Source organism: Antechinus flavipes, chromosome 2 (genome assembly GCF_016432865.1).
Source record: "Antechinus flavipes isolate AdamAnt ecotype Samford, QLD, Australia chromosome 2, AdamAnt_v2, whole genome shotgun sequence".
NCBI classification, from domain to species: domain Eukaryota; kingdom Metazoa; phylum Chordata; class Mammalia; order Dasyuromorphia; family Dasyuridae; genus Antechinus; species Antechinus flavipes.
Window position 1 is genome coordinate 665,384,721 of NC_067399.1, and position 27,030 is coordinate 665,411,750.

The window sequence follows — 27,030 nt, forward strand, 5'->3', positions numbered from 1 at the left end:
CTACTTTCTAGGCTATCTGTGCCATTCTTATCAAGTGCGACTTACAGGGTACTTACGGAGCAGTGCTCTGAACCCTGCCACCGACAGGCAGCAACTCAGGAATTGGGGGAGGCCACCTGAGGAATTAGGAAAGAGAGCTGATTTCTGGGGGGAAATGATGGCATTCAAGTTGTCCCAGTTATCTTTTCATCCTTTTTTTTCCCCCTTTTCAGCTGATGCCTTAACCTCTGTCTTGACAAAAATTAACCGAATAGATATAGTGACCTTGTTGGAAGGACCAATATTTGATTATGGAAATATTTCCGGCACCAGGAGCTTTGCGGAAGAAAACAATGCTTTTCATGATCCTGTTGATGGTAATTCAATCTCGTGTTTATTTAAGTATTTAATTAAGTTGAAAACTTGATAAGCTAAGTTAGTCACTCAAAAAGAAATTGATTTGGGATTCTCCTCAGAATGCTCAGAGAGCATTTTTCCTACTAGAATCACAACTATAGGACATTTATTTGTATGAAAATATTGGGCTGGAACCTCAAAGTATCTTAATTTTTATAGAGCATGAAATACAAAAACCAAAATTTCTGAAGTTTTACTACTCTTACAGGTGGTTTTGATTCTTGGGCTATAGCCAAAAGACTGAGCCTCTAAAATAAGAAAATTCCATTTCTAAGTAGTTGAATGGCTAGTTTCCTGAAAATGAATCATCTTGGTCATTTTAATTAAAAAAAAAAAACTAATGAAAAAGTTCTATATTAGTTCAGTTTTTGCCTTATGAACAATACACCGGGTCAAAATGACATAATGACACCACACACACAGGAAGTGTGACTTCCTGATAGTAAATGGTTTAGCAAAAAAGGATTAAAAACCACTTCGCATTGATTGATTGATGAAAAATGTAGCTAGCCTTCCTAACTGACTTTTTTATATTTAAATAGTTTAGCATTTTTCTAGGCTGATTCAGTACACAGCCACTGAGAAAGATGTATTCATAATATGGGTCATAAAACAAAGCAATATTTTCAATACAATGGGCAGAGATAAGACATCACTACTCATTTTCTCTGTATGAACTATATAAAATGTTCATTATTGTGATCATTTGCATGACCAGGATAATCATACAATCACTCAGCCTTCAGCTGTTATTTTATTTGGAAATAACTTTATATTTTTATTTTATATTATTTGGAAATAAAAATTTAGTTATTTCATTTAGAGATAACTTTTGGTGTTAAAATATCAAGAATGATTTGTTAAACACCTTGTGGTTTATGGAAAGTGAGATTCTCTCAGCTTCGTAAATTGAAATTGCTGTCAAGTCAAGTTAGCAAAAGGAAAGTCGAAAGTTTTTCTTGGTGATGAGAGTTGGGAGCAGAGTTGTTTTAATCTGTGCCCAAAGTATTGAAAATATATTTAAAATCTTTATTGAGAAAAAAAAGAGAAAAGTGGATCAGTATCGATAATCTTTTCCCACAATTTCTAAAGGCCTATTGTGACTAATGTAATTCACTAACTCATGTTTTCTCTGTATGTTATGTGCTAAGGAATAACACACTCAAATTATTAGGTAATATTTGTTGTTTTCTAAAGGTAAAGTTTGACACCAAATGTATTCTAGTTTTTGAACCACATTCATATGAGGAGTAATAATGGCCAGAAGTGATTAATTTTCAAACTCACAAGTGTAGTGAAGCTTCCCAATGATTGTGGCTTCAAGGGTCACACTATGAGTAAAATCCTGCTGTGATACTAATTGAAATCCTTTGCACTAGCCTCAGATAGATTACTTTACTATCCAGAGCAGTATGTAGTTTTCCATATTCTTGATTTATAACATTTTTCACAAAATATTATCGGTCTGATTTTTAAAAATATATATATTCCCTCAGATAAATTGGTGAAACCATATCTTTCAGGTCATTTCTGGTGTCAAGTTCTCAACCATAATAACTTTAGTTAAATTCAGACAGTTTGATTACTGTATATTTAGTTAATGGTTCTTTTACAATTTTCTTTCTTTCTTTTTTTTTTTAACGTGAGTTTCCCTGGATTTTTTTTTTTTGGTGTATCAGATAAAATTTGAGATATATATTCCCCGAAAAAGTTACACTAAATCCTTACCACAAGTAATGGCATTGTTTACATGAAAAAAATTAATTTAGAATCATTTCCTGAGATTGTGCTTGCCTACTTGGGCCAAATTTCCAGCCAGGCTTTGGCCTGAAAACAAATCTTGTGCATAATCATCCCGTGCACATCTAGAAAGGGAATTGGATTTATGAGAAGATACCCAATTGGTGTTTGCCATCTGAGGCTGACTGAAAATTTAGCCCTTTGTCTCTGTGGAATGCTAATGGAATAAATAAATGTGTTCTGTTGCCAGTTCTGTCTCTCCTCTTCTCTGAAACCTCCCAGAACTTCCTTTCCTCAACAAGACCAGACGGCTTTTGACCTTTCTCTGAGCTAAGGCAGAAAGAAAAGGCAATGTAGTCTTTCTAAAAGAAAAGAAAAAATTATTTCTCCTTTTTGGGGCAAGTTGGTCAGATGTTCAGGGTCCTAACACTCCTTGGGTTTCCTAACACTCATCGTGTGTGCTCAATCTAATTCTTAGCAAGTTACTGTTCCCACATCTTCATTATTTGTCTGTTCTTTTCTTTCTTTCATTTGATCAGTGATTGTGATTGTTCCCATTTCACCGAAATCACTTCCGTCGCCCCGATCGCCAGGAACTCCCCATTCACTCCAGTCCTCTCCTCCGTATCATTTTACAGGGGCTGAAGTTTTCATCTAGACTCTTTCCAGTAGTTGCTGCTTTTTGATCCTTCTCCTGTACTTTTCCCCTTGAGAGCTCCCTATGCTTTTGCTTAGAAGTCCTGTAGCCTCCACTGCTGGTTTCTCTTTCCAGCACCTAGGACAGTGCCGGGCTTTTACATTCATTGACTACCTTTAAATCTTATTATCTGTGCTGACTCTGACCTGTATGTGAAGTAATTACTTTCTAAAAGACATAGAGTCAAATGGCATGGCTGTAATGTAGGGTTTTTAAACAGGATGACCAAGAGGCAGAAATAATTATTTGTAAAAACTGGTTATCTTGAAATCTGCTCTGTTTTTTGCTCTTTCTTTCAAGGTGAAATTTTCTTATACCTAATAGGAAAAAAATGGCACCCAGAGTATGGTGCTTATTGACAAATTATCAGAATTTTGCCCAAGTCTTCTTTTATTTACTGTCTCTGATCTGTGATAAGTCACTTCCCCTTCTGAGGAAAATGGGGCTTTTTGACTGACCAACCTCTAAGATCCCATCCAGCTCTAAGTCTGCTCCTAGGATCTTTTACTTAATCAGTAGCATTTTAAAATATAAGTAAAATATACTGCATGGGGTTTGGTTGGGGTCTTGTTATTCCATTAAATTCAGCTAAACTCGTAATTTCACTTAACATCATTTTATCAACTCATTGTGCATTTTCATACTAGATATAATTTGTCATTTTGAGTCTGTTTTTGTTGAACCATGATTCATTCTAGTTCGTCCAAATGTACTGTCTTCCATAGGTTATCCTTCCCTTCAAGTGGAACTGGAAACCCCCAGTGCGTTGTACTACCCTCCACCCACCCCTTTCCAGCAAGATGATTATTTTAGCGATCTGTCTAGCATAGAGTCACCCCTTAGAACTCCCAGTAGACTGAGTGACGGGCTAGTAGCTTCCCAGGGAAATGTAGACGGAGCAACGGAAGGACCTCCCGTGGTAATTGCCGAAGACACTTCGTTGGAAGATGGCAAGCTGGACTTCCCGGGGCCTCGCCAGACTGTCCCCGGAGGGACGGACGGAGAGGACCGCCAGCTGGAGGACGCCTGTCCGAGCGCGTATCCCCACCACCTCGCAGGCTTGGCCGGCCTCCCCAAGGAAGTAGAAAAGACTAGCAAAGTAGCAGTGAGCCTTAAGCAGCAAGAGAGAGGCAACTCTGGTCCTGAGGAGGAGGTGACGGAAGAAAGACTGAAGTCTCTTTTTGAGGACGTTCAGCTGGAAGAAGGGACGGAGGCTGAGGAGATGACAGAAGAAAAGGTTCGGGCTCTGCTCCGAGGGGTAGAGCAAGCCGAACGGGAAATGTATTCAATTACAGGTTGGCAGAACGAGACCTCCGCGGGCAGCCCCGAGCCGCCGATGCCGGGCCGCAGGATAGCCGGTGGGTTACTCGATCGGCTGGACGACAGGTACGGAGGCGCCCGCGGGGGAGGGGGCGAGGCGCGGAGCGCCGGGACTAAGGTGTCTGCTTCAAAAGCTCCCAAACCGGAGGCTCCTTCCTGCACCTCATAGGGTCCCAGACCCTGAAAGACCCAGGAAGAAATAAAGTCTCCAAGTGGGAATTCTGTTTGTGTCTGCAGGATGCTGTGCAGACACGAGTGTGTGCGCGTGTGTTTGTGTGTGTGAGTGTGTGTGTGTGTGTGTGTGAGCCTAGACATTTTTCCCTGGTTCTTTTACTACACAATCAGTTCTGCCTTTTGGGCTCCCAGATGCCTGGGGGGCAGCAGGGAGAAAGCCCGGTCGCAATCATCTCTTGCGGTGCCTTATGCTCCGTGCACTGGGAGACAAGGGGGCACAAAAGAGATTCAACTAGTGGCTTCAGGTCCTCGCCAACCCAGGAGCTGAGGAGCAGCGAGTTATTGTGCAGGGCAGAGTCAGGAGACCTGGCTTCTCTATGGCCTTGGAAGAGGCTCAAAGTCCTGGGTCTCAGGTTGTTCATTTATAAACTGAAGTGGTACCACATGACCTGTGTCCCTGCCTCAGTTTACTCCAGACCTCCCTCCCCTCTGATCTCTCCCAATTATTGAGTCCTGGGATAACATCAACTCCTGGATTAATCACTTGTTCTTTGATTAGTGTCCCCAAAAGGCTTGATATTTTTTCTTTTTTTTTTATTTTTTATTTTTGCTGAGGCAATTGGGGTTAAGTGACTTACCCAGGGTCACAGACAGAAAGTGTTAAGTGTTTGAGACCAAATTTGAACTCAGGTCCTCCTGACTTCAGGGCTGGTTCTCTATCCACTGCACCACCTTGCTGCTCCTGTTCATTTAGAGAAAAAATGGGATAGCTAGTTGGTGCAGTGGATAGCGGGCCAGCCCTGAAGTCAGGAGGACCTGATCCTAACATGATGAGATGCACTGAGTTTTTTGGTTTGGGTTCTGTTTGGGCTGGGGGGAGGACAGACAATCTGGGTTAAGTGACTTGCTCTGGGTCACACAGCTAATAAAAATCAAGTATCTGAGCCTGCATTTGGTCCTCCTGCCTGATTGCAGGTCATTTCCAAGTTCAAGGGAAGTCAGGAAGAATTTTCATTGAACACTGGAATCCCAACTTCAAGATAACTTTCAAGGGTCAAAAACACCTTTGTTATAATTTCTTAGATTTTTTTGAGGGGAGGAGGGAGTAAAAATGTGATTTGTAGCCATTTGGAACTTTGAGTTTTTAGTCACGTGACACCTTTCTTTGTTCGTCTCTTCCAGCCCCGACCAATGTAGGGACTCTATTACCTCATATCTCAAAGGAGAAGCTGGGAAATTTGAAGCCAACGGCAGCCACCCCGAGGCCTTTCCCGAAACCACGGCCAAGTCTCACATCCAGGAGTCGCCGAATGACGTTGGGAAGTCGAGGGACAAGGAGCCTCTGAAACCAAAAACCCCAGCTTCCGGCCGCAGCGACGGCCCAGCAACCTACCAGAAATCTGTGGAAGAGACTAGCAAGCATTTAGCAGATGAGCTCAAAACCTCTGTGCCTGTCAGTGTGAAAAAGATGAATAGGACTTCTCCCGGGGATGCAAAGCCACGGCTAAACCTCCATGAGGAAGAGGGAGCGGTCTTGTCTGAGCACAAGGTACAGGGTCCAATTCTTAGGGGTTAGCTGGTGGGTCTGCTCCGCTTCAGGACGGCCATGCTATCACTTTATATCCTTGGGGTGCGAGGATTTTGATATCTATGTTACAAGTCCCTCAAATTTTGTGATAAAGGCTTCTCATTGGCAAAGACCCAGCCCCCTGAATCATCTTCCACCCAAGCGTAAGTGCCCTGCCCAATGTCGGAATTAATCGGCAAATCCAAATCTGGGATCCCCATTCCTAATCTGAGCTTTTTCTACCCATCTTATCAAGAGATGGCTAGTCCAAAAAAAAAAAAAAAAGACTAAAAAAATTTCATGGAGGAAGAAAAAATAAGAGAAATGGCTAGCCTTTTCATTGAGCCCATCATGGCTCCAATAAAGTAATTAATTAATTGATTAGTTTTCTTAAGTATAGAGTCACATTAAATATAGAGGGTGCATTCGAAGGCAGGAGGTCCAAGTTTGCATCCCAGCTTTGTCATTGCCTCCCTTGAGTAAGCTGCATTCAATGACTTTAGGGTCCTCATCTGTAAAAATGGGGATGATAAGAATTAGACGGCTACCTCTTTGTAAGTAAGGGAAGTGTTTGTTTTGTAAACCTTAAAGTCTTAGAGAAATGTGAGCTACTCACATAAATACATAATAGTAATGACCAGTTCTAGTCTTTTCCCCTGTAAGGCCCTGAGATGCTACAGTGGGAGTTCTTTAACCATTTAGGCATTTAGAAGCAGAAAAAAAGATTTCTGTATCTAAGAAACAGGACTTATTCCCCTCTGGGAAGCGACGGTAATGAATTAGTAAAATTCCTGGCTTTTTGTGGCCTTGTTTAAAAACTTTTCTTCATTTGTTTTTGTAGGTCTGATTTGGGAAAAACAGAAGGAAATTTGGGAATTTAAAAACTGAAAGTCATTTGAATGGTCTTTATTTTTTGTACAGACCATTTTCTGCATTGTTTTAAGCACATCTTTCTTTGGTGCAATTATTTATTTGGTCAAGTCAGTAGCTATAAAAAAGGTTTCTTGGGGTATCAGTCTCTGTTCCTTTCCATAATCTTTGGCATTTTTTAAAACAGAAGTGATAGAAAGTCCATAGAATTGGGAAATTCTGGCTCCCTCCTACTTCCTGTAGCTGCCTGGCTCCCTCCAATCTTTGTATGTACTTCCTTGATTCATGGATCGGGCACCAATAAATTTAAAAAAACACTGGCAGTCTTTGGCCAAGCCCTCACAACTCCCAGGCACCGTAGTCTAGGCCGGAGCCTTCAAAGAGAAGAAGGAAAATTTTCTGATACTTTTAACATCTTGATAATCTCCTTTTGGTCTCTCAACTGGGAGAGGATATTTTCTTAAAAGATTCTTTTTTTTTAATTTTTTTTTTAAAGATTCTTTTAAAGCTAACTTATCTGCCTCATAAATTAATCTTATTCTTTGATTTTCCTCCTTTTGACTTCTACAACCGACCTTTTGACCATTTCTCTTCTTATTAACGAAAAAAATATAAGATTTGTTCATTCACCTAACTTGCTTGCTAAGAACTTACTATGTGCCAAGCCCTAGGTTAGGTGCCAAGAGTATAAGACCATGATAAAACAGTTTTTCCCTTCTTGGGAGGTTACTTGCTGTTCAAAACCCACCTTTACTGTAAAAGTCAGTGAGAGGAGAGGAAAATGAATGTGACCTATACATGTGATATTTAGGGGGAATGTTACTGGCATAATAGCATGGATGATTGATAGACTGAATATCCATTTTTAAGCCATTTTTTATGGTGGCTTTTTAAAATCAGGACTTTCCTAGGTAAAATTCCCTTTTATTTTAGTTTTTACCAGTACAGCCACTTTGAGGGGCAGGGTGATTCAGTGGATGGAGGATAGGAAGGCTTGGGTTTGAATTTTAGAACTCTGACCCAGAGCAAGTAACTTAACCTTTGAGCACCCCAGATAACTCATGCACTAATAAGGAACAGGGAAGGTGCCGGCCTACATTGGGAGAGAGGGATTCCTCACCTCAGAATTCCCTATACTAAAGAAATCACAGTTCTAGGACTTCTCCCTAATTCCTTGTGTCATTTCATTTGTAGTAGACCTTGAATAAATCAATTATATGGTAATGTTTCTTTAGATAGGACTCCCTTTTCCAAAATCTTGACAAAGGGCAACAATTATGAGGTTATTTAACTAATTATATATATATATATATATATATATATATATATATATATATATGTATATATATATATATATATTATATAGCTATATAGTGATATAACTAGTTATATGTTTTATAGATAACTATATATATAGTTAGTTAAATAACTTTAATCAGAAATGATCTATTAGCAGTGGTCATAATGCAGTCGAGAGATCTTTAGCAGCTACGACTATGCATAGTCTATACTATAATTCACATAAGTATTCCAAGAGGCCTTCTGAAAGCTCCCAAGAGAGTGTGGAACAGAGGTTCTCATCCCTAATCAAGTCATCCGTCATTCAAGCAATAGAAAATGATGACTGCTTGAACGATTCATTGGGCTTTTCCTTAAATCAGTTTTCATTGAAGAGCCAACCAGTCGTTTTCCACCATGATCATTAAAGAACTGAAAAGTGAGGTGCGGGCAAATTGCTTTCTCATCCATGTGAAGTTGAGACCCACACACTTCCCACCCCAAATAATGGAGATATAAAGAGAGCCGAAATTTGAAATAGAAAAGAGAGATTCCCCACTGTAGCCATTGTGGCTACAGCAAGTGTAGACCAACAAGGTCATCAACTGTATCATCTCAGAAAACAGCCACCCTTTTTGTTCCTCCCAAAAATCAGGTTAAAAGTCTAAGTGCGTCTCTTACCCGGATCGCTGCCTGCTGTTACCAGGTAAATAAGTACCACTTCTCACCCCGATCCCTGCAGCTGCCCACAGCAGAGACCGCTGGGGAAGTCCTCGCCCCCCGACTCTCTGACTCGCTTAATGAGAGGGTTCTCTTCTCCGCTGTACCCTGGGGGACAGGCCAGGAGTAAGTGGCGACGGTCTCCCGCACTGCCTCCTTGGCCCAGGCCCACCTGGGAGAGCTCGCTTGCTCCAAGACCGTCCCTGCCGGGCGTGTCTGTTACTCTTTTCCAGTTTCCAAGTGGTGGCCCTTATGTCTAAAACACAGTGTTTTTGACTAATTTAGCGGCTGGCTTCTCGGAAGTTTCCCCTTTGCTTCCTTCTCCCCAGTAATGTCGCTACCCCGGTCTGGTGATCCTTGGAAAGGACCAGTTCCTCATCTGTTGGCTTAATTTCTTTCATAGAGCTGTTATAAGGAAAGGACTTTCTGATCCTTATAGCACTGTAGAAAGATGAGCTATAATCATGGCTGTCGTGTGGTCAGTGTTGGGATTGCCCCTTCAGAACACCCCAAATTAATGTTTTAGTATCTCAGGAAATTAAAACAGGGCAGCATGCAGAAAATACCTTAAACATCACTTCCCTCCCATGAGAGAATTAAGAGGAGGAAGAAAGATGTCACCAAAAACTCCACATAACTAATCAGCTCTTCTCCCTTGGGGAAGTCTATGGCTATCCTATGATTTGCTTTGCAATAACTTTTTCCTAAATTCAAAACAATCGATACTGACTTATCCTGTGGGTTTTTTTTTTCTTTCTGATTTCTCTCCATGTCTGTCTGTATTTTTATTTTCTGCTCCTATGGACTTTGCCATAACTACTATCTACTGGGCCATCATGTTTTAAGAGTAGATAAGTATATTTAGAAAATAAAGTATTATTTCCAGAGCCCTTTCATTAAAAATCAGACATGGAATCATCTCAATGTATGCCATTGTCCACTCTATTAAATTTGTGAAGGGATATGTTTTTTTCTTCCCAAGACAGTGGGCATATCATAATTATTTGTTGAAATTTAATGCTTTTTCCCAGTTTTTCATAAGAACCTAAAGGAGTACTCTTCTCAGGAGTAATATCCAGATGTCAGTTTTGCTAAAATATTCCATTTTTCTACCTCTCTCATTTCAGACTTCTTCTGAAATATGTACACACACATGTATAAGTACATGCACATAGATATGTATGCACCATAGTTTCATACATATTGTTCAACATTCAGGAAATAACCCAGTCCTTTTCATGTTTAGAATCTGTAAGAATGATAGACAAGATAAGTAGACATAAATTTAAAAATACCCTGTTCGTAATATATAAAAATCTCATTTTTAATGGAAAATTATCTAGAATCTCTAAATTTCCATTGGGATTTTCAAAAATCCAAGATCCTTTTTCTTAGCTTACTTTTGTCAACAATTCTGACTTTAATTATGTGGAATTTGAATATATAAAAACTATTTCAAAATAAATTTTTGTTTTGAACTTTTGCTAATCTGATCCAAGAAGTAGAAATAATTTTCAGCATCCCAATATTTTTTGAAGTCCTACAGTTTGTGATTTTGTGTGTGTGTTTGTGTGTGTATAAGATTCCTTCTCCCAAAATTTCCCCCATCCTTGTTCTCTCCTCTCTTCCCTTTTCCCTCTGTCTGCATATACTCCAAAAGTTTTTGCCTCCTGAGTGTTTTTTAATTGTTCTACCAATTCAGCTTTTTATCCGTTCACTCTTAATTAAGCACCTAATGTGTGCAGAGCATTCATTCACTGTTCTAGGCACAGAGCCTTCTGAATGTGAAATTTTTTATTTTCTTAAATCACACAAAAAGAAATAAGGAAAATAATTTCTTTCTTGATTTCCCATCCTGATGTGTCTCTTCCTTTAAATATGCTCGTAAAACTCTACCCCGAATACATTTGTCAGGACAATAAAGAGAGTGAGAGTTACTCAAGCTCAGAGGAAGAACGGAAAGTCACTACTAGAATTATTCGCCGACGTTTGATTATAAAGGTATCCCCCAGTTGGATTGGTGGGAGGGACTCTTGGAAATCCCTCCTGAGTGGGTTTTGATATTTAGCATGTCTTGCTTTTTTTTAAAGATGCTTAGATTAACTGTTCCTGAAAGTTAAGGATGACTAAACATTAGTCTGCATGGCAGGGCGTTTCTATCGACACTAATGTGCAAGCAAATGAAGACCTATCTTCAGAAGGTCTCTGTACGACTTGTTGAAGGTTTGCTAGATTGCATGAACCACTAATCCATCTTGGAAAATGAGGTAACTTTATGAAATTCAGGACCAGTGTTGCAGAATGTCTGCCCAGGGATAGGAGGAGTGTGATTACAATTCTTTCCCTTTCTGATCTTGAGTGCCTCTTGCTTATCCTTCTAGCTTGAGAAATGATAGTCAGGCTTTCATTAATTACAGACTTATGGAAAAGGTATGAGAGAGTTCTGGCATGTGACAGAATGAAAATCAAGGAAGTTTTTCATACATGTGTGGGCATGTATATGTATGTATGTATGTTATTTGTGTGTGTGTATAATATATATATATGTATATATATACATATTACATGTAATATGTATATATGTGAATGAAACATATTTCTTCAAAAGAATCAGGCAAACTTTGTCATACTGAAGAATGACCATGAAGAGAGAGGGGGGCCCTTAGCCATAAAAAATCTAAAGCCATCTGATGCTGTCAGAATCTGGTTTAAGATTTCCTGGATAGATCTTGTTGAATTTAGATACTCCTTGGACTTTATCTTCGCACGGGTCAAGGTCCAATGGATTTCCTGCCTGTACGTCTTTCTGCTTATAGTCGACTGAATAGCCTTGCCCAAATCCCTTTAGACATAGTATTAACAGGGTCATGATTAGAGAATGTGAGGAAATAAGGGAGTATTTTCAACAAACTATATTGTTCGTTATATAAAACAATGTATAGTATTCCTAGATACACCTGTGTTTGTGTAAAGATGCACATTTATGTGTGTATGTATCTACACACGTACATACATGTGTATGTGTGTGAATTAATCTGTATATAAGGATCCCTGCAGGTCACATCTTGATTTAATTTTCATTTTGTCCATGTTTTGTTGTATTTTTATTTAATTTGTTAAATATTTTCCAGACACATTTTAATCTGATTTAGACCACCCTCCGGCCCATATACTTATACCTTCTGTTCTACGAAGCCTTTGATGGGTTCACTCCCAGGGAAGTGAGCCAATTTCATACTCTGTGTGTTCAGAATCTGTGGAACTTGCTGGGTGATGATTTTTATAAAGGGCAAATGAATAAAAGGAAGCAACGTCCCAGATTTGTCCTTGGACAATGAGTTCTTTCAAAGACTTCTTGAATAATAAGGGAGAAAATAAGTCATCCCCTGAAATCTCATGGGGGAAGAAATTATATCCAGGGAGATCCCCAAATTAACCTCAGGCCAGAGAAGGTGTTCTCACAGAATCAGGAGGCAGCTTCTTGCCCAATTTCACAAGAGCAAAGCCCAGTCATTAGTGTCTGAAATAGCCTGACTTATCATACTAACCCACAGTGAGACACTGGGGAAAATCAGGATTTCAGGCTAGGAGACAGATCACCTGATCTGCCCCCTCTGTCATTTTACTGATAAGGAAGCTGAACCATAGAGTTGCAGTAGCTATACATTTAAAAAAACAGCAGAGCCATATTCAGGGTCAGGCCTTTGGTCTAAAAATCCTGTTCTTCTCGAATTTTGAATTGTGTGTGTCCTGCTCCAATCCCGTACCTGGCACATAGTAGGTGCTTAATAAATGCCCATTGATTGGTAGAATCCACATGACTAATACATGTTGAAATTCATTACCTCATCAATGCTTAACTGCTTTAAGGAGTCATGATTTTACCATTATAGCTTTGAACACTGTAACAGAGTTCTGTAACAGCCAAAATAAGTGCCTACTGTGTGCCAAGCACTGTGGTAGGCACATGGGATATAAAGACATAAGTGGACTGTCCCTGCCCTCAAGGACCTACATTCTATTGAATCTCTTGTCCTATGATCCTGCAACTTTGCACAAATCGATCAGATGAGTACAATTATTAGGGAATAGATATTAGTCCGTGAGAACAGCGAGTGAACAGGTTTTTGCCCCTGGGAATGCCTTTCCATCTTCAAAAATATAAATTTCTGTTTAGTTTCATGCCCACAAGAAGCAGAATAGTGTTTTTCATGTTCCTCTTTTTGCGTTTCTTTTGTAAATTTGAAAAGGAAGTGGAGATGTATTTTGATCTGTGGTTGGGAAAACATGTTAAGAGTTTGGTGATTTCTTTGGTGGGGCTACTCCCTTCGACAGCCCAGATCCATCAGTCAACAAGCGTCAGTTAAGTTATCTCCATCATTACCGTTGAAGCTTCCGGGAAAGCAAAGTGACACAGGAGTCTATGTTATTGTAACTTTTTTTCTGACAATGTCACACTGTCACTGGACTTTAGCAGGACTTGGACCAGGTTCCTCATCTGGCCCCTCTGGACAAGATGAAGGTGGAGGCTCACTGTGGTTAGGTGGTTCTATTAGCAGCCTATCACCAAATCCTAGGGGAGAATGGCAGTCACGGCAGTAGCTAATTTTAATAATATTTACTTATATACACCCGTAAGGTTGTGGAACGCTTCTCTGCCGGATGAGCTCTCTATCCTGACCTAAGCTGGGTTTTTGTCAGTGAAACCTGAATTCAGCATCACCTCAGCGCCACTAGGAGGCATCAGATATTAGGGGAAAACCTGACACATCGCAAATAGCCGACATCCTAATTGGCCTTTGTAAGACTAAATGCATCTAGTCGATTTAATTACCATCGGAGTCTTATGTTTAGGAGCATTTGGAAAGGAAAATTGCCCGATGAGCTCATTTTCAATTGAAATATGAGACATACAGTCACTACATTTTTTTTTGCTTGCTTGACCCCAATGGTATTTCATCAGTGCCTTGCTTAGAGACAGGAATCCAGCTTTCCAGCCAGGTCTGTTCCTCTGTTAACAGGGTCATCATTATCTTGCAGTGACTCTAGACCTGAGTCATGGCTCAGAATAAGAGAATGGAGAAAGGCATTAGAATATCAGAATGGCATTTAGCACACGCTGGGCAGCCATATTTTTTCACTGTATTTCCAGAATACGACAGACTTTCCATTCACCTCCATCTAAGATCCTAGACTTTTAGGGCTAGGAGAGACCATAGAGATGATCTCCTTCGGGCCCTTCATCATACAAAGCCCAATTAGGACTGTGGCTATTTCTGATTGAGCTAAGTCAGTGACCAGTGTTGACAACCTCCTCGATTTACTAGCCTTGTAATTCTGTCCAAAAAAAAAAAAAAGAGGCCGGGGTTAGTTCAACATGGCGTATTCTTGTAGGATCGTTGCTAGTTCACTGAGCTCTAGACAAAGAGGGTGAATGAATGCACCCGTGCAGACCTCTCAAATACTGAACGGACCGCGGTAGGCACTTAGCATAGGTCCAAAAGAGCTGTGATATGGATGGAGAGAGCCCTGGACTCGGGGGCAGGAGACACAGATCCGGTCCCACTCTAAGCCTTCCCAGGTTCCATTCTTCTAGGAAAGTCACTTTAAATTCTCTCTAAAATGAAGATTTTAGGTCCTGAGACTAAGCTATTTTACTTGATCAGACACCCAAAATTAGTGAATTTGAACATTTAGGGAGAAATAACCAGGGAGAGAAATATCCAGGGAAGCTGCATTTGGAGTCTGAAGACCCGACTTCAAATCCTAATTGCTATTTCCATGTCGGGAAGTCCCCATCCTTATCTAGAGCTAAGGGAATCTGGCTAGAATGAGACTAGATCACTGATCTCATTGCACAGGTTCTAAAGAGAATGTATCATGGAACATCAGTCAATCTGCAGGTTTTAGTTCCTTTTTCAATTCAGCAACTATAATTAAGCACCTACTGCATACAAGACAATCCCTTGGAGCATATCACAGAAATGAAATAAATCTTGAGTGTTTACAGGGAGGGCAGTCTGAGTTGGCGCCCCAACAATTGCTAATCTGTGTTAACAAATAATGGCTAAATCACCTCCAGAAGAGACCCTTTCTTGGGTTTGACAGTACTGAGCATCAGATGCCCCCATCTTTATGGGTCACTAGATAAAGCACTGGGATTCAAGACCTACCTCAGATACGATTGAAGAACTCTAAGTCACCAATCTGTCTCAGCATCAGTTTACTCATCTATAAAATGGGGAATAATAATAAGACCTACCTCACAGTCCTGCTATCAAATGAGATAATATATAAAAAGCACCCTGCCACCTTAGAGGAATGTAAATATTTATTATTATTAAATACTACTAATAGTGCATGGGATATAATTTCCTAAATCTTTACAAGTTTTTTTTCAGAACCTTTTCTCTTCCCATGGTTCTTTTTGGTTTAATTTGTACGTTGCATTGAGGGAAAAAAATTTAAGTGAGAAAAATGCATAGGGCCTTGTCCTTGTTGGGATGTTATAAAAACTCAAAAAACAGATTTTACAGTATCTTGCACTTATGTACCGTAATAAGAACTACAGTTTTCTACTCAGAGTGGTGATTCAAGCCATAATCTGAGTGCTGGCTGAGATTGTAATCTGATATTTCTTCGTCTTTACAAATGAAGTGACTTGATTTTAGAAGTATGGTGGTAGGAGAGAGGGACAGTCAAAACTCCAAAGTCCGAAATTCAAATTTTCCCATCTTCTTTCTGACCACAGGTTACTCACTTTCTGAGCCTCAATTTCCTTGTCTGCAAATCGAGTGGGTTGGACCCGTTTGATTTCTAAACTCTCTGATTATCCAATTGGTTTCTAAGGGCTCTTCTAGTTCTGTCATCTCTGATTTTGGTGATTCTTATTCTGCCCCCACCAACTTCTACATCCTTCTAAGAGCTAATTTTCTTCCACGCGCCTGTATTAGAGCATACATTTTCAGTGCCGCCCACAGTCATGGAACCAGAGACTCCTGTATCCTCACATTACTGAGATGTTCCATGATATTCATAAAGTAGGGAAATTTTTCCAACACTCCGTCAGTGGCTTTCCAGAACCACTTTGCGGGCTACAAATATTTGGTCATTTTCTTCATTCTTTTTTCCCTCTGGAGTATTAAATGCATTTCATATTCCATCTTACTTCTTAAGTAAGTGCATGTGTATGGCATGTGGAATGGTGTGGACCTCTCGGAATATAGGTTCGATTTAATTGCTCTTTTCTATGACATGTTCTTTAGGGAGAGGAAGCAAAAAACATTCCCGGTGAGTCTGTTACAGAAGAACAGTTCACTGATGAAGAAGGCACTATCGTCACGAGAAAAGTAAATGACTGTTGGGGTTCTGCTCTTGCTACTCTGATTTTCTGCATTCAAAAAACAGTGCTTGACTTTTTTTTTTCTACTTTTCTTTTGTTAATGGAAGAAAAAAATCTGTTTTCCCTTATTGATCCCCACAGATCACACGGAAAGTAGTAAGACGTATCGCTTTACCACAAGAGTGGATAGTTGGTGAAATGGTAATGGCGGGTGTCGGCCAAGAGGGGGGGAAAGGCAAAGGACTAATTAAAGGCTTTGTGAATGACCTCACCCGTGTGGCTGAAAGACGGGGCTTTCCTGTGTGGCCGAATGAAATTGTCTCACTTTTGACAAGGGAAGCAGGAAGGGGCTTATCTGCTTAAAGTTCTTCCAGAATTCTGTCTGCATTCGGCCGAAGAGAGAAGGATGGAATTCTTTTTAAACCAACAATTTTTAAAAGGGTTGATTAAATTTGACTTAAACTGCTTTGGCTGTTTCTGTGTGTGCTTGGTACAGTGCCTGACAGAGTAGGTACAATGTTGATTGGTTGATTGCTTCTGCAGCTGTTGAGTGCTGAAGCTTCTTCTTGGGAATTGACATATAAGTAAATTCTGAGTTTTGTAAGATTCAAGCGTAAGTAAATAGCATTTTAATGATAATTAAATTCTATACTGTATTCACCATGTTATTCCCTCTGAAAGTCCAAGAGTAGAATAGCCAACCTAACATGGTACACGAATCTTCCTGTACCTTAAGTCACCCAACAGGAGCTTCACAAGAGAGTTCATGGAACCCCCATCTTTAATTTATCTGCTGTTTGAACTTGTGGCACAGAAAAGTGAAGCCCCAGCTCTTAATTAGAATCTGTCTCTGACTTCATTTCATGCCTTCTCTTTCTCATTTCCCTTTTCCTTAACTTTCTGTAAAAAGCTTTTTGTTGGGATAGAGAAATCCCAAGAAAGAAACTCCTTCTTCTGTACAGATTGAAACTTCTTCAGTGTGTGTTCTTAAAGATCTAAGTCTTAAAGACTTGGATCTGTGAACTAATTTTTTTAATAGTTGAACCCCTTATTTTACAGAAGGCCAATGGGGGTTAAATTATTTATCTAGGGTCACATAGGTAGGAAATGGCAAACTTTGAATTAAAAGGCAGACCTCAGGTTCTAAATTTAGCAGCCTGGTATAGATTAAGCAAGTGACATTACATATCCTCCCATGTTACAGATGAAGAAACTGAGACCCACAGAAGAGACTCACGTAGCCATAGGGCTATAAATGGTATTACCCAATCCCCTTCCCCCACAAATCCAGGACCTTTCCTTCTGTACTAAGCACAGAGGCAGCGAGTCACCATGTAGTGAAATGGATCTCAGAATATGGGCATCCCTACAGTGATGGAGATTATCTCCACATCAGGGATTGATGAATTAATAGGTCCAGACAAGGGGAGAGAAATTATAAGGAAAAAAATAAACAAAGACTTCTAGTGGCATTGTGGGATAAGAATCTTCACCTAAAGGTGGAGAAGGTTTTAATAATCGGTGTGTTTGGGGAGATGGAGGAGGAAATGTCCCCTAAGTCCACGTGACGTGTTGATTCATTGTTTTGCGGTCTTTAATGAGTTATGTTTCAGCACAGGAGAAGGTTTCCCTACTGGTTCTGCCCCAGAAGACACGGCAATACTGGGGGGCTAGCGATGGTTTCCTGCCAACTTGTAGGAGACCATTGCAGGAGTTTTCCTTTCCTCACTAACCCGCTCACTTTGGAGGAATGCTTGCTGTAAAACATAAATGAGTTGGCATTTTGATGGCACTCTCTCCCTACGTTGAAGCTCGGCTAAGCACTTAAGGCAATGGACTGTGGATGGTTTTGGAAGTGGTGTGATGGAGTGATTCAAACTGCTTTTAATTACCCTAATCCAGCCTCCTGGGGCTCTTGGGGAAGCTCTGTTTATAACTCCAAACTTGTTCTGCATCAAATCTTAATGAGTGCATTCTCTTTAAAGCAGGGAGAAGGTTATAAGGTGAAGACAAAGAAAGAAATCCGCCCTGTAGAAAAGAAGAGCCTCTCATAACAGCAGGACGGTGAACGGTCAGTCAATATCTATCATGAAATTTATAACACTGTGATGATAAATGGGATGGCCATTGTCCCAGTGGGAGAGGACCCAATGGGAGCTTGCCACTGAGCTCATAAGTTAGCAATAGAGAGTCATCCCTCCCTTCTTTTTCTTCCTTTCTTTTTTCTTTTACTTCCTTCCTTCTCTCTGTCCCTTATTTCTTCTTCCTTTCCTTCTTTCTTTCCTTCCCTCCTTCTCTTTTTGTTTTTCATTTTTCTTTCTCGTTTTCCTACATTTCTTTCTTTCCTTCCTTCCTTCCTTAAATAAATCCATAGGTAGTCTGATTACAGCCTCTTTTCTCGCAAGAGTAAACAAAGAAACTATACAGTTCACTTAATGATATTAGCTCCCCATACTTATATTACCATCCGAGCCCTGAAATGTCTTTGTCATCCGTTTCACAGTCCATAAACTCTCTCCTCCCAAATTAGACATGCATCTTAAGAACAAATGACGTGTGTCCAGAGAGATAGAATCCCTGCTTTTTTAATGTTCCCCTTCTCTCGGGGATCTGCAACTTGTGAAGAAATCCAAGCGCCTAATAAATTTAGCAGGCTGACTAAATATTTGTGCACTTGTAATTCCCACCAAATGGTTCCTGTGATTTGTATCAACCCACCCCCTTGGCAAGTTCACAGATCAGCAACTAACAGCTTGATTTCTATTGAAATCAAGCTAATGGCAAGGCTGAATCAAATTTTCATTACCATCCCCTTGTACTATTTTCTTTAGTTTACATAAGGTCAGGCTTTTTGAAGTTGATGTTTAGTGTACCGGGTTTGTTGGTACAAAGAGTACCAGTCACTTTACCTATGTGTCTAGCTTACAGCATAACGTCACATTAGTGGAAGAATGCTCCAAGTGGGCTTGGGGTTTTTGTGTTTCATGTTTGTTTTAATATGTAATTTTCATCTCATTTGAGTAATGAGATGTACTCATTTTAGTAATCATTTTACTTTATTTTTGCATGATTTTATGACATAATATTTATTAAACAATTAAGTGATTATTCATCATCATAATAATGACAGGAACTGGACCTTCTTGGCAATTGATTATCTTAGATGTCTACACTTGCCCAGGGTTCCACAGCAAGCAGGTGTCAGTGGCAGAATTTGAACCCAAGCTTTCTAACTCCAAGTGCTCAATCCATTGTACTACACTCTCCATTCATACTGGTTCACACACAGGAGTCCTGGCTTCTAGGAAATGCTTAATAGACGCTTGTAGCCAAACTCTTCCACTCACGCCCCCAAGGCTGGGACTTGCGGGAACATCTGTAAGTGCCTCGTGTCATATGAGACACTGCAGAATTGCTGTATCCTTCAAAGGGACTCCACGAACAAAAAAGTGACCCTTTCTTTTGTTGTTAACCCTGACCCGGGGTGCCTTATGAATACTATCACTTCTCCCTTTTACCCAGCTGGCCCCTGAACAGCTGGGCTAGATCAGAACAGGAGGGAGACACCCAGGCTGCCCCAATTTCAATCTGAAATTGAAAAATAGCCACGGGGGTTCCAAAAGGGAAGTGAGCAGTATCTCAAAGGCAGGGCAGACAGGCTGGAAGCCCAACTTGACAGGAATCTGTGTCGGCTGCTTTCCATGAGAGTTGCTAAGGTTCTGGCCCAGGAGTAGAACTGATCATCTCAAAATGCTGAATGGGAGCCCCGGAGGAAAATCACTGTCAGCTTTGGGAGCTCAACAGGCTGCCTTTGTGAGGGAGTCATTTTTTTTTCCCAAAAATAATTGAAACCAGGGAATGTTGCCCAGGGTCACTACCATTCATTTATAGTCATTGATTTTTTAGTTTTCTCCCCTTAATTATAAAAGTCATTGTTTCACATCTGAAGTCTGAGTCCTGGAGGTTTCTGGAACACTGGCTACTGGATTTAAAGGATTCCATGTAGATTTACAGATGAGGAAACTGAGGACCCAAGAAATTAAGTGACTTGTTGTCACTGAAGGAATAAAGAAGAGAATCAGGACTCAAAGTCAAATCCTGACTCAAAAGCATTTATCCTTGACTCTATAACCAGGGTTTAATGTTTAACACAAAGTAGGGGTTTATCAATTGTTAATTTATGGATTAAGTCTTGCCCGCCCAGGCTACTGGCTTCATTCATAGGGAGGCAGATGGCCCCAAGGTCAATCACTACTGATAGCACCTAGATAGAGACAAAAGACAGGGATGTTGTCCAGTAGGCATCTGGGCCAGTCAGCTAACATATGGTAAGTGCCTACTGTGTGCTGGGCATTGTACTGAGCTCTGGGATTACAAAGAAAGGCAAAAGGCAGTTCTCGATCTCCAAGAGCTTATAATCCAGTGGGAGAGACAATACACAGATAACAACGTACAAATGGAACAAATTGGAGATTATCTGCAAAAGGAAGGAGATTATGGGAAAGATTGGGAGTTTTTAATAGGACCACATGTTCAAACAAAGTAGACAAGTATAGAGTGGCTCCTAAAAGGTGATTTAGGGCAACACTCAGAGGCCAGTATGAGGGAACTGGATGTCCAATTGTACCTGCTCTGCTCAGATCCTATCATACCTAGACTACATGTTCAGCACTAGATGGACACTGGTGACCTGTCGGTCCACCAGAAGTGGATAGGCAGGACCACAGAATCACAGAATTTGATAATTGAAGGGGACTTCCAAGTACTCCAATCCCTTCACGCACAAGAATCCCCAGACTTAACATCCCCAGTGGGAGGATCTTCTGTGTGCCATGATGGACTATTTTTACATATAAGGATCCCTGAAGGAACAGGGATGTTGACCCTGGGAAAGAGTCAGAGGTGGGGATTGAAAGACAGAATACTGCCTTCAGTGAAGATTTCAGTTGGTTCTGCGGGGTCCGGGTGGCAGACCTCAAAACAATGGATTTAGGCTTTTTATTCATTCCAAAGGAAGAATAGAGTGCTTCTGAGGGTAGAGAATTTTCCTATTTTATTATCTGAAGATTTCCTAGAGATGAGATTCTCATTCAAGCTTCTGAGAGTAAAGAATTTTCCTGTTTTATTCTCAGAAGATTTCCTGAGATAAGATTCTCATTCAGATATGGATTGGACTAGTGAGACTCTGAGGTTCCCCCTAATCCTGAGAAATGGAATCCTAAATGGGTTGATAACTAGGAAAAACCAGAAAGGGATGATAGTCTGGGAAATGCCAACAGGAGGAAAGGCCAGATTCAGGAGGTCTAAGGGAGAGGGGAAAGTAGGGAGATTATAATAAAAAGGGATGTGTTTCAAGCTCTTCAGCAAGTCTCAGTGATGATGAGATGGAAAGGATCACTAAATTGAAGCAGAGGAAAGACAAAGAGGTCAGAGAAGGGTGTCAATTAGGTCATGGAGGATGTGGGCAGGAGGTAGAGTTGGGAAAGAAAACTGTGATCCAAAAAATGGCCACATCCGGGGAAGTGATTCTTCCTGGACCTGGACTGGCCTGGAGCTAGATAGGGTAAAAGATGTGGAGAGGGAATGGACAACAAGGATCTGAAAAAAGGAAATCGATGACAACAGCAGAACAGAAAGTGGATGTGAGAGAAAAAGGACTTGGGGAGTGGGAGCAATGCTCACTTCCCAGAGCTGACAGCCAGCTGCGTTTTCATCTCAGGGCAAGAGTAGGATGCTGATATATTTGTGAGAATAGAAGATGATTTGCTTAAAATAAGAGAAATTCTGGGAATGTGAGGAATTAATTAGGAAATTCCAGGAAATTAGGAAAATCACAATAATACTTTCAAGTTTGCAAAGCACTTTTGTAAAATAAGTTTTAATTTAGAAATCATTTTTTTCCAAAACTACATTCTAAAGCAGGTAATAACAATAGGGAATGGACTGATGATTTTGTTTGCTTAGGGAACTCCTAGGTGAGAAAATCCCTTCTACCAATGCAGATTGACACTTTCTCTACAGCTCAAAGTTGAGAGTTGCCTAGAAGCACTGAGAGATTAAATGATCTGCCCAGGATCTGGTGTCCAGTAGGTATCAGAGGTAGCACTTGAACCCAGGTTTACCTGGTTTTGAACACAGCTCTCTATCCAACCCACCATTTTGCCTCTCAGGAGATGGGAGTGTACATGTTATTCCCATTTTACAGATGTAAAGACTAACATGTCACACAACCAATAAGTATGTCAGATGAGCACAGAATAGTCGAACGGGGGGAATGAAGAGTTAAATAGCAGATAGATTGTTTTCCTATCTTTTTATTTTTCATGCCTGCCTTGCACTATGCTTTGCAGATGTTAGCTGCTTAGTATGTCTGCTGAATTTAGATTTGTTCAAACAAATGGATTAGGAAGCAGAGAGGAAGGAAACAGAAAATCAGAACGTAGGCTCAGGGCATGGGTGAGTAATGCAGGGGAGGTAGGGCTGAGAAGCAAGAATTTGGTTCGTGGTAATGGGAGTATGAGGCAACTCATTGCTCAAAATATTGGTGGGGCCCGGGCCTCTGGGCTGTTCTTCCCTGGAATGCCCCGACAGACTCGCTCCTATTTAGTGGGCTCCATCTTCATGAACACAACATCCGTAGCTCTGAATAAGTCGTTGCTTCTCCCTCTGTCTCGTTCACTTTATCAATTTTCTTCATCAGTAGTGGAAAGGTCAGTTTCACTCCCGCTCAGTTGGTGGGATCCAGATTCATGAGGTTTTCCTGGAATTAATCAGCGAGCATTTATTAAAATATTTTACAAATGTCACAAAGACCGTGCTCCAAGACAAGTACCAAGAATGAAGTCACCCTGCGCGCCGGGGGCTTGCGGTCCGACTGGGGAGAAATTGTGCACCTATAAAAATACACACAGGGAAAACATAAGGACGTCGTTTGGAAGAGTGCCCTTTGGTGGCTGGGAGGAAACTCTTGGAGAACTGTTCCTCATCTTCCTATGTTCCCGAATTCCTTGGCAGGAGCCACAAGTCCCAAGGAGAGATTTTGCCCATCCACGCTGCTCTCTAGCTTCGGCTCTGAACATTCCACCGGGGGCTGGCCAATAGCTGACCGTGCCATAAGCCAGGGAAGCCCGGGTGCCCTGGATTCTGACTTGACAGGAGGCAGCAGACCACATTAGGCTTAAAAATGAAATGTAAAAAATAACAACAGATTTCAGAAGTGAAAACACCCACCCCCACCCAGAGCACAAATGGAGAAGTGTTCTTTTCCAGATTTAGAGTGTTTTTCCCAAGTAACAGACTGCACTAAACTGCTGCCTGTCCTCCCCCAATTACCTACAAGAAGTATCTTGCTATCTGACTTGGCTTAATTTTTGTAATGATTTCTTTGCTCAGGAGATTTGAAAGGCAAAAGAGAAAGCAGTCGCCACGACTGACTCCTTTTCTAGCATTGTCTGTGCCGGTGAAAATGATTTAAAATTCTCCTTCTGGAACCCGACTTGGATGAATGCATCCTTCCCCGACATCCTTCCATGGAGTGGTCCTTTGGTTCCCAAAAGCATTTGGATGTACTCATCACGCATCTCAAACAATGAGCGACTTACTCTGAAAAGCATATTTTTTTCATGCAACTTTATAGTGCCCATGACAAGAAGTATCTTCCCCACACTGGGACATCGGTCCCAAATACAAAGCAGCTTGCGGCAGTAGGGCCGAAACATTTTGGACATACTGCTCTCAAGAAGTGGATTTAATTAGAAGAATTAATGTAATTGATAAATATCCTTTCTTAGCCTTTATTATCTAATCCATCTCCACCCTAAGTGATTTAATAATAATAATTTTTAAAGTATTCAGAACACTGCTCTCTCTCGTTTTGTTTTAAAGATAGAAGTGTTTTCCTTCTTTCAGGTAACAGGAAAAATATCTCCCTTTTCATCTGACAGGGACAATCTTAACCTCAGTGCATCAGTATAAAAAGCACAAAGGGGAAGGGGAAATTAATGGTATTTCTATGGAGAAAAAGACAGAAATAGAGCTTTATTGTAGAGTGTATTTAATAAGCTTGTTGCCGGGAAGAGGTAAAAGCTTAAGAAAAAGATTCCTCAGCATGAGCTCTCTGCTGACTGCTGGCTTGTATGCCGTGCCCACACAGGTCACCTTCACTCTTTGACATATCTACAGAACCATCCATGGTGATATGAATTTTCATTTCTTTTTTTTTTTTTTAGTTTTATTAAAGCTTTTTATTTACAAAACATGCATGGGTAATTTTTCGACATTGACCCTTACAAAACTTTCTGTTCCAACTTTTTCTTCCTTCATCTCACTTACTCCCCTAGATGGCAGGTAGTCCCATACATGTTAAATATGTTAAAATATATGGTATATGTTAAATCCAATATATGTATACATATTTATACAGTTATCTTACTGCACAAGAAAAATAGGAACTTGAAGGAAAAAAAAACCTGAGAAAAAAATAAAATGCAAGCAAAAATCAAAGAAAGAGTAAAAATGCTTTGTTGTGGTCCACACTCAGTTCCCACAATGCTCTCTCTGGGGATATATGGCTCTCTTCAAGTGATAGGGATTTTGAAATCATATGGTGAGATTGCCATCTTAGTACTGAATAGTTCCTTAACCAAGAGACAGCAAACCAATAATTTTCTTCCTCCACCAAGACACCTTCTTAAATTTTTTTTGCCAAGGGTTAATATGTGTATCCTATTACTTTATCATTTTTCTAAGAGAATATATGTGCGTAGATTTTTCAAGGGTTAATGTTTAAAAATGATCCATGCTTTTTTTTTTTTTTTTGATGTTTCAAGACTTGTTCTTTATGAACCATTGATCACCATTTTACTTTCCAAAAGACCATCACTAGTATCAAAGTCTAAAAGTTTCCAGGAATCGAAGTTCATTTCACCTGCCCATTGTTCTAATGTTCAATCCCACTTCTTTTATTTTTTTTAAATTTCCATGCATATGTTTTGTAAATAAAAAGCTTTAGTAAAAAAAAAATATATGTGAGTGCCTCGTATATATGATACACGTGTGTATATATGCATATAAATGCACAAATAATCATAGTTGTTCAAAAACATAACTCCATGCCGTTAAGTAAAGATTAGAGAAAATATATGGTAACATATTTTATGTATTTATTTATTTCATTTGTTTGTTTATTTGTTTGTTTTGGGTTTTTAATTTTTCTTTTGTCTTTGAATGAACTCTCAAACAAGGTCCTGTGTGAAAGCTATCCCTGTCACTGATGAATTTTCTTATCTTTCCACAGGAGTATATGCTTTTACTGCCAGTATTCAAGAGAGAGAGTCACGGAAGAAAAATGAACAGGAATTAAAAATCCACTGAGGGGAATGTGTGTGTGTGTGTGTGTGTGTGTGTGTGTGTGTGTGTGTGTGTGTGTGTGTGTATGTGTGCGAGTCTGCAGCTTCCACACATTAACCACGTGGTTTTTTATGCAAAAAAAGAGAAAAAGAAGGAAGGAAAGGAAGGAGAAGCTACGTCCCATGCATTTTAATTTCGCATGAGCATGGAACCCCCTCTCGTTCCCGGGATCGGAGAGCGCCCCGTTCGTGACGCAGCACACACACGAGACACTGACCACACTCTTACCAGCTTTGTTTCAAGTCATCACAAAAGATCACGATTCCTGTGGCCGGATGGACGGAAGACAAGACGACAGAAGTGATGGAGAGACACTCAGACGGCTAAACCCACAGCAGCTCGCCTTATTTCTCTTGGACCCAAACTGTCAGGGCATAAACACTGTTTGTTTCTTTTTTAAAACATCGGTAGTTTTGCTGTAAATAAATAACACTGTATAAATTCTAACAGAAAAATAGAATAAATATGGATAAGGCACTGCCTCTTAGGACACAAAGTATCACAAATGCATTTAACAGACGAGGTGGTCCAAGGGGCTTCACCTATGGGGGAGACTTGGGGCCGGGGCTGGGAGGGCTGGGGGATCTTCACTGATTCTTGTATATTAGCAATTATAATGTTTGTATATGCAAAACTGCTAGCTTGATTTTAAAAAAATCTTTAAAATCTGCTGCAAATTTAAATGATTCCCAAAATGAGGAATTCTGTAGTTCTGTGAAAATTTTTTCTGCAGAGTACTAATATTTTGATGCATGTGTATCACCTTATTTTGATTAAAATCTTTTCCAATTTTGCAAACACTACAGTATACCGCGACACAAAAGAGGAGATTTTATCTGTAAACACAACGCCCTTCATCTAATATTTGTTGCTGTTGCCAATTTTTCAATGAAACAATCTAAAAAAAGAAACAAAAAAAAAAAAAAAAAGACTTACCATAGTTGCTTTTGGGGGAGGGGGGATGCTAACTGTTACTGCTTACAAAGGGGAGTTAATGCTTGCAGCTTTAGAGATGGGTTGGTGCTCGATAGAAGCACAAGTTTTGGTATTTAAAAAAAATTGAACTGAACAGAAACTATTAGCTCTTAGACTGGCAGCACGCTGTAAAATTATTACCGTTTTGTGTACTGGCGCTCAGATGTAGAATCTTTCAGCAAGCCAATCATCTGTAACCATTCTAGCACTGTAATATTAGGTTCTTAAGGCTGCTGTGTTTTAAGGGGCATTTTTATTTGGTTTTTGGTGAAATACTTTAATTTGTTGATTATATTCATATCAAAACAGCATTCATTGACAAATAGCTCTAATGACATATGTATGAAAAAACCACACTGGATGATCTAGTTAATTATTTAAGCATAAAAATAAATTGTGTTAAAACTCTTCACTGGTGTGTGCTCTAAAGTCTCCTTATGTTTGTCTGGCCAAAGCTGATTATCCCGTCCTGGTTTTGTTTCTTCATTTTCATCCTTGGGGCGTAATAATCACCAACCCAACTTGGTACAGTGGAAAGAGCCC

The 27,030-nt window shown here is 40.1% G+C and overlaps 1 protein-coding gene across 3 annotated transcripts in view; it reads left to right on the top strand.

Annotated features, from left to right (window-relative positions):
- ANK3 (ankyrin 3) overlaps nucleotides 1-25,512 on the top strand; it is a 347,827-nt gene extending 322,315 nt beyond the window's left edge. Inside the window, exons 42-50 of one of the 3 annotated variants that reach the window (XM_051982616.1) lie at nucleotides 213-356; nucleotides 4,129-4,219; nucleotides 5,510-5,876; nucleotides 8,698-8,748; nucleotides 10,677-10,763; nucleotides 16,028-16,111; nucleotides 16,246-16,305; nucleotides 18,090-18,175; nucleotides 25,400-25,512. In XM_051982616.1, coding sequence (XP_051838576.1) covers nucleotides 213-356; nucleotides 4,129-4,219; nucleotides 5,510-5,876; nucleotides 8,698-8,748; nucleotides 10,677-10,763; nucleotides 16,028-16,111; nucleotides 16,246-16,305; nucleotides 18,090-18,158 — 953 coding nt within the window. In that variant the 3' untranslated portion in view covers nucleotides 18,159-18,175; nucleotides 25,400-25,512. The remainder of the gene's footprint in view (nucleotides 1-212; nucleotides 357-4,128; nucleotides 4,220-5,509; nucleotides 5,877-8,697; nucleotides 8,749-10,676; nucleotides 10,764-16,027; nucleotides 16,112-16,245; nucleotides 16,306-18,089; nucleotides 18,176-25,399) is intronic. The other 2 variants (XM_051982618.1, XM_051982617.1) reach the window with 2 other exon arrangements.
- The last annotated feature ends 1,518 nt before the right edge of the window (nucleotides 25,513-27,030 follow it).